The 7,043-nt window shown below is 42.8% G+C and overlaps 3 protein-coding genes across 3 annotated transcripts; all 3 read right to left on the bottom strand.

The window, feature by feature from the left end:
- Positions 1-686: 686 nt before the first annotated feature.
- BCIN_07g03820 (hypothetical protein) lies at positions 687-2,323 on the bottom strand. The gene has a single exon (XM_001545112.2). It carries the CDS (start codon positions 1,982-1,984, stop codon positions 992-994), a length of 993 nt encoding a protein of 330 aa, XP_001545162.2. The 5' UTR covers positions 1,985-2,323; the 3' UTR covers positions 687-991.
- Positions 2,324-2,530: 207 nt separating this feature from the next.
- On the bottom strand, positions 2,531-5,240 carry BCIN_07g03810 (hypothetical protein). The gene is made up of 3 exons (XM_001548844.2): positions 4,665-5,240; positions 3,396-4,606; positions 2,531-3,329 (listed from the first exon to the last, which is right to left on the bottom strand). Exons 1-3 carry the CDS (start codon positions 5,094-5,096, stop codon positions 2,909-2,911), a joined length of 2,064 nt encoding a protein of 687 aa, XP_001548894.2. The 5' UTR covers positions 5,097-5,240; the 3' UTR covers positions 2,531-2,908.
- Positions 5,241-5,694: 454 nt separating this feature from the next.
- Positions 5,695-7,009, bottom strand: BCIN_07g03800 (hypothetical protein). Its single transcript, XM_001548845.2, has 2 exons — positions 6,286-7,009; positions 5,695-6,229 (listed from the first exon to the last, which is right to left on the bottom strand). The coding sequence occupies exons 1-2, from the start codon at positions 6,704-6,706 to the stop codon at positions 6,159-6,161; spliced, it is 492 nt and encodes a 163-aa protein (XP_001548895.1). The 5' UTR covers positions 6,707-7,009; the 3' UTR covers positions 5,695-6,158.
- Positions 7,010-7,043: the final 34 nt, after the last annotated feature.

The following is a 7,043-nucleotide window of genomic DNA, read 5'->3' as shown; positions in this document are numbered from 1 at the left end:
CCGTCATGCTACTATCAAGACTCTACTTTGTTACTCAATTCGAATGCATGCGTGTAGGAGTTTCAACATGTCTGAATTCAATTCGAGTACTGCGCCGCAATTGCAGCGTCATATATATCATGAATATACATCCTCTTGAATTGGTTCAAATATAGAAGATACCGAATTTACACATTGTTCACTACTATTAATTCCTTACACTATTGTTACTACTAAAATATTATTAGTAGTTCAAATAGGCTTTAGTGTTCTTTTTACTATCTTTAAAATATTTAATATTCAAGATATTCTAAATATAAGTTTGTAGATATAAAGACTCTATGTTTACTATTTTTCTTTTTCTTCGTCTTTTAAATTCATTGAATTTGTACTTTAAAAATAAGTAAAATAATACTATTTTGTATAGATCATTGCATTGTTAATGATAATAGCAGATAGGTCATAGAGATGGTGATGATAGGCTATGTTAGGTGCGCGGTGCACAAGATTCTTCGAAATTTGAAGTTAATGCAATCGACATGCCTTGACAGCCAGATGAGTAGTTTCTTGGATACCTGCTTAAACATGATTTTGGCGTGTCTTTGTTTCATTAATCCTCCTCACCCTCACCCTCTTGATGTGGTGAGATATGGTATAGAGAAGAAGGAGTGGATTAAATTGGGGTATGTTGCAGATTAAAGTAGAGATGCTTGAATTCTTTTCATTCATTCTACGTTAGGATCTGGACGTTTATTTGGTTTTCTCGTCGGCATATTGAATCGCGTCGTTAGAATTCAGAATATATGTTTACATCTCCGATCCCATCCTTTGTGCAGCAATCCTTCGGGTGGCTAAGGAAGAGAGACGGAGCATTCTCTGCTGCCGTATTAGTGTGATTAAGTGCAAAATACCATCAATAGAACGTGATCTGATTTCGAGTATTTCCAAAAAAGTTGATATATAGGATGCTTTTCTCCTTCTCTCCCTTCCCTCATCCTTTATTCCCTATCTATCACCCTTTCAAGCCCTCCACATAATCCCTAACCGCCTGTTCAAACCCTCTATCCTCCCTAAACCCCAACCCAAACGCAAACGCATTATCATACCTCACCCCCCAACTTCTCAAGATCCTCACCGTCGCCGCCTCCTCCTCCTCCCTAACCAACCCCAACTTCTCCTCTCCCCCAACCTTCACCAACGCATCCAACATTTCCTGCACACTCGCTCCCTTCCCCGGTAAATTCACCGCTCGCCGATGTGCATCCACCCCCTGCAAATCCATCTCCATCGCGTGAATCAAATTTTCCGTCAGCGTCCTCGGACTGCACATCCAGCTCACAAACTCCCGATCCTTAATCGGCACCACACATTCCTTCCCCGCCATCGGCTCTCGAATCATGCCGCTCAGAAACGAACTTGCCGCCTGCGTCGGTTTCCCCGGCCGAATACTAATCGTCGGGAACCGCAATGCTAGTCCTTCGATAAACCCCCTGCGGATATAGTCCTGCAGGAGAGTTTCACATGCTAATTTCTGGCATCCGTACGAGCCTTCGGGCGTGGGATGCGTGTCCTCTGTGATTGTTTCCGGGAGTGGTCGTCCGTAGACCGCGAGCGAAGACGCGTAGATAACACGGACTAATTTACCTTCTGGTTTCAAGGATGGGGTGTTTCTTATTCCTTCGAGAAGGGAAAGTGTAGAGTGCAGATTTACTTTCATGCCGAGCTCGAAATTTTGCTCCGAGCCGGAAGACATGATGCCGTGGAAGATGAATATGGTGTCGACTGTTCCGGCTGAGGAAAGGAGGGAAGAGAGGGAGTCGGCATTGCAGAGATCGGCTTGGATACATTGCGTGTTTTGGGGATGGGGAGAGGGGGGAGCAGAAGGCGTGATGATATCGGTGAGGATGAGTTTATTTTCTGGGGCGGTGGGATGGCTGGTGAGGAGGTGCGTGGCGAGGAGTTGTCCGATGAAGCCCGAGGCGCCGGTTATGAGGATTGTAGGCATGGTGACGACGAATGGATGGATGGGTAGATATTCACTCTGTCGGAGCTAGTATAAAAAAGCAAGAATTTTATATCTTTCTGTACGCAAAAACCCAGCTTCGTAACTTATAAGTCGGAACCCCTTACTAATATCAGGAATCATAGAAATCGGCAATTGCAAACCGACACTCTGATAGATGGAAGAATTGGCCCCGAAGCCGAAGGGAAAATGGGGGTAGAGGAATCGCTCTTTATATGTCTTTTGTTCATATGTTGGCTGCAAACCCACACAACTTGTACAATTCGTAATTGAGCTCTAGAGATCAGTTAAAGGATAGATATAGGTGTGCAGCATGTTTCCAGAGGGAAGGTATTGCGAGGGAACCAAGAATTCATTTGAATATTAAAGAGCTTAACCCCACCTCTACCCCGCGTCGTGCGGGCCGAAATGGTGGGGGTTGTCATTTTCCTCAAAGTTCCAAGGGGCGTAGCCGACAATTATATATGTCTTTATATCATTTAACAAGTAGCGAGCAAATGGGAACATATTGCCATGGAAAAGAGAAGATGGGAAAATGATAATTGGGTTAGGCTAGGCTGGGCTTGGTTAACATTCGAATTCTTGCAGATGTATATCAATCATGTTATAGTTGAGGTCGGAAGAGACGATTACAACTGGACCTTATAAGTTTGCTTTATACCATGATATTGATCTACCTATCTTTTCAGATGTCACTACATTGGACAATAAAATTCTCCAGTTTTGCTTCCTCGAATCTTAACCACGCAATATTCTTACTGGTTCAACTCAACTCGGTCTGCAGATCGCCATTCATCTCTCTTGTTGAGATTTCCCCCTTTCAACTTATGAAACACCCATCCAAGCTCGTGGCTCCTAGTTCTTCTATCCTCTCTTGAAATTCATTATAACTCATCCACTCATCATTTACATTCTTTCCACAGGACTCAATCCCAAAATGCGCATACCATTCCAAAGCACCACTCTAGCTGCATCATAAAGAGCCATTCTAGCCTTCATAACTTCTCTCTCGCTACCCATAATTCTAAGATGATCATAACTACTACTAAGAACATGAGTCATCTTAAAGAGATATGTAAGGATGGTTGTTGGTTCTAGAGTCTTGACAGTGTTCTGAACGACATCTGGGTATTGGGAAAGTGTTCTGATGAGGTTTTGAGCGTGGACTTCAGTGAGGAGTGAAAGGTCTGCCGAAGCAATTTCTTCAGGAGTAAGAGCTGCTTTACGGGTGATAGAACAGAGACGAGCGTGGGCGTATTGAAGGTATGGACCTGTGTCTCCTTCGAAGGATGTCATAGTTTCCATGTTGAAAGTGTATCCGTTTACACTAAAGAGAATTAGTTTGGAATTCCAGATTATGAAAATATAAGAAAAAAATAACCAATTTACTTACCGTTTACCACTCATGTCCTGTACCATGACAGAGCTGATACCAAGGATATCAGATGTAGCTACTGGGTCGGCAATCTGTTCATATTTGGCCTCGTTCTTCTGCATAACTTCGTGCATCTTTTCGGCAACATCTCTCAAGATATCATCCAAGAATTTGACAGTACCACGACGAGTACTCATGCCATGAACCAATCCAAAGTTGATATGTTGACACTTGTCTCGGAGTTCCTTGTAACCCAAAAGTTCAATAATCTTGAACAATTGTTGTAAATGTAACTCTTGATCAGTTGCGACAACATAGATCATTTGATCAAAGTCGTATTTTTCTTTTCGCTGTAACAATTCACTAATATCTCTGGTAAGATAAAGTGCTGTGCCATCCCTTCTCTTGACAATTGCTTTTCCAAGACCTTTGCCAACCTTTCCGGCCACGTGCTTGGTGAAGTCGACAATCATAGCACCTTGCGACTCTTCGGCAATCTTCATTTCCTCCATTTTCTTTCCAGTCTCTTCCATTACCTCTGCCTTAACTTGAGATTCTCCAGAATAATCATCAAAATGAATATTCAATCGTGCATAAGTCTCCCTGTATCTCTTGATACTGAGCTCACGGAATCTAGCCCATTGCGCAATTGCTTTTTCATCGTTTTCCGTCATGGCCTTGAAGTACCGACGGGCTTGCTCATCCAAACCTTCATTCTTGATATGCAATGCTTCATCCGTCTTTCCTTCTGCCTCCAATGCTGCCATCTTATCAGCCTCAGCCTTCACATCTGTATTGATTTTGACGTAAATCTGGAAGAGATGGTTGATAGGATCTGCCTTTAAAGCTTCTTCATCTCCGTATTTGTCAAATCCTAAAGCTAATAATCCATATTGTTTACCCCAATCTCCAAGATAGTTGACACGAGTAACATCCCATCCAACCGCTGCATAAAGATTTGACAAGAAACCTCCAATAATTGTACTTCGAAGATGACCAGCGTGGAAAGGTTTTGCGATATTTGGGGACGAGAATTCGATGACTATTTTCTTTTGTCCTTTTGATGGATCTTCAGGATCGACGAGACCGAGATATTTGTTTTGACCAAAGCTTGTCTTTTGTTGGATGATGGTAGGAATAAGAAGCTCGTTGAGTTTGTCGGCTTTGAAGAAGAATTGAAGATAGACACCATTGGTGGTAGGCTTATGAACGAGAGGTGATTCAGGAAACTATCCAGCCCAAATTGTTAGTTATCCTCATGATCTAAATGGATTGTGACAAGTATACCTTTGCTGCCCATTCTTCTGCGAGCTCGTTGGGCTTTTTACCCTTGACTCGCAAAGCTGGTACAGGCAACACCAAGTCACCCTTGTCCAAAGTATTTGTCCATGCCAACGCAGGGTAGATAATGGCGGAATCAACACCAGTAATCTCAGCCAAGTGAGAAGTAATGTGAGCTCTGTAGATATCGTTGATGTTCACATCAGGGTGACAATTAGGGAACTTGGGCAAATCCGAGACACTCAAAGACTTAAGTTTCTCCGAAATGAAGTCTGAGGACGAGGTTGTCGTCGCCATCTTGTAAATTGTGCTTGAAAATGTGCGAAAAGAATTGAAGTTGTTGTGGGGTTTAAATCGAGGGGTATTTTGGATAGAAGTTGAGATCAATTTCGAACAGTGACGGGAATTCTTGCGGAGGATAGAAAAGGCGAAGCTCATGTGGTTGAAGACAGGAACAAAAACACTTCCTCTTCCTGGAGATTATATTGTGGTGAAGGGCGACGATGAAGAGAGACTTGATTTATACCTATGACTCTCGATTCTTGTTGGTGACTCAAAAAGTTACTGGTCAACTAACCCACCACCCCTCAAAGGATTTTTCTGCAGGTTTCGCAGGGTTGCTTCATGTTTTTGGGCTTGGTTGATTGACCGCCTTATGTGTTGCCTTGAATATCAGGCCAATACAAGGCCAATATAAAACTAATGTTCTAAATTCTTTCTGGAAAATATTCAAAGCCATAAAGCCATGAAATCGCCACTCTTGACTCTCAAGCCACTCTGATCGTAATGGCCATGGTAACGGTAACGGTAACACCAGATTTTCCTTGAGAATCCAGTTGGCATAGGAGAAATGGCCAACATTATATCAGATTCCTTCTGCTTTCGTCTCAGCTCGCCTTAAGAAGGCTTGGCTATTGCCGTCCTCTGCTCGCTCTTCTCTTCCAACGCACTTTTTGGAGCGTTGTATACAAGTACTGGAGAGCTCTCTGTCAAATCCCATACATTTTCAATATTGTCACTTGTTCTACTTCTTCAGTGAGAAATGCACCATTTCACAAGATCAAACACAGAAAGTCACGTCAAGGTTTCGTTTCAAAGGGATGATAGTTCATTCCTATTCTTTTCTAAGAACGATTGATGAAGTCATAATAATAATAACAAAACCCTTCCTTTTTCAACGCCATCCATATTCGAGCATTTAATCATATCTGATCCAGAAGGCAAATAACCTCCCCTCTCTCATTACACCATAGCAAATCATGCCCATTTCCAAACAAAAGGCCAAGAGATAAGTATGGTATATACTCCTTTGAAAAGGATCGAGAATAATAACACCAAGTAGGAAATTCAAAAGCTATACCAACCAAAACCAGAACTTAAATTCCAAACCCCAGATCCCAAAGCCATCAAGTATGAATATTGAAAATCCCACCATTACCCCGCACTTCTATACCACCTTATGTTGTGAGACTTCAGCATTTTCGTCTCTGCCAACCTCGCTCAATGAGCTGGAGTTGGAACATCTTGACCGTCATCTCGTAGCATTCGAATGAAAGCACGTTCTTGAGAATCTAAACACATCTGTTAGCCAATTGTGTCCTCTAAAAAGTGATAGAGGAGCCCTTACTCGGTCGAGAATAGTTTGGTCCGGACTCTTCCACAGTAATCGAGCGTGTGTCGACTTGTTCATCGCAAACGACTGCACCATCTGGGCCAGACTCGGGAGAATAGTCCATTCTCATTAAACTGATTCTCAGGCGATAGCGACCGGGAGCGTGAATTGCAAGATCTGGGAAGAAGAAGTACGCTTGATCGCGCACACCTCTAGATCTGGTTTGAGCAATAGGATGCGCAGAGTCTGCAGCTTTCCCGTCCATTTGTTCATATATCACTTGGCCAGTGGCGTAATGGATGAGTGAAACACAAGTCCAGTAACCCGCAAGATGTTCATAAAGATCGTGCTCACTACTGAGTTGAACAATCAGAGGAGGGTACAAGATCGAACCTGGACGAACTCTCGCGGGAGGTTGGACTGCAATAGACAACATGTTGAGGTTAAGGTGGGTATAGGTAGTTGTCAGGTGTGAGTGCTGATGAAAGGGTTTTCAGATACCAGGAACTGAAAACTAGAAAGACAAAGAGTTGTAGATGATCAAATGCAACTTCTCCTTGTCGATGAGTTATCGAAGTAGTGAGGGCGGGTGAGTTTTCGACTGGATGATAGTTGGAAGTTTGTTATGGATTTTGAAACGAAGACGATGTGCAGAGAAGACTGATTGAGATGATGGTGAGAAATATTTCGAAAACATGGACGAAAGGGCTCCTTTTATCTTTCTTCATTGCTCACACTCGGAGAAGAAAACACATGAGGCTGAGATACTTCTT

The sequence above is a fragment of the Botrytis cinerea genome, chromosome 7 (genome assembly GCF_000143535.2).
Source record: "Botrytis cinerea B05.10 chromosome 7, complete sequence".
In the NCBI taxonomy this organism is placed as follows: Eukaryota; Fungi; Ascomycota; class Leotiomycetes; order Helotiales; family Sclerotiniaceae; genus Botrytis; species Botrytis cinerea.
The sequence above is the reverse complement of the archived record's forward strand: the minus strand, read 5'-3'. Positions and strand labels throughout refer to the sequence as shown.

Bases quoted from the DNA above. Each gene is read 5' to 3' on its own strand.
- BCIN_07g03820 (XM_001545112.2), bottom strand. From the start codon at position 1,984: ATGCCTACAATCCTCATAACCGGCGCCTCGGGCTTCATCGGACAACTC.
- BCIN_07g03810 (XM_001548844.2), bottom strand. From the start codon at position 5,096: ATGAGCTTCGCCTTTTCTATCCTCCGCAAGAATTCCCGTCACTGTTCG. The intron at 4,607-4,664 runs GTATACTTGTCA...TGGGCTGGATAG, and splicing joins CAGAAGAATGGGCAGCAAAG to TTTCCTGAATCACCTCTCGT. The intron at 3,330-3,395 runs GTAAGTAAATTG...AATTCTCTTTAG, and splicing joins CAGGACATGAGTGGTAAACG to TGTAAACGGATACACTTTCA.
- BCIN_07g03800 (XM_001548845.2), bottom strand. From the start codon at position 6,706: ATGTTGTCTATTGCAGTCCAACCTCCCGCGAGAGTTCGTCCAGGTTCG. The intron at 6,230-6,285 runs GTAAGGGCTCCT...AGATGTGTTTAG, and splicing joins ACCAAACTATTCTCGACCGA to ATTCTCAAGAACGTGCTTTC.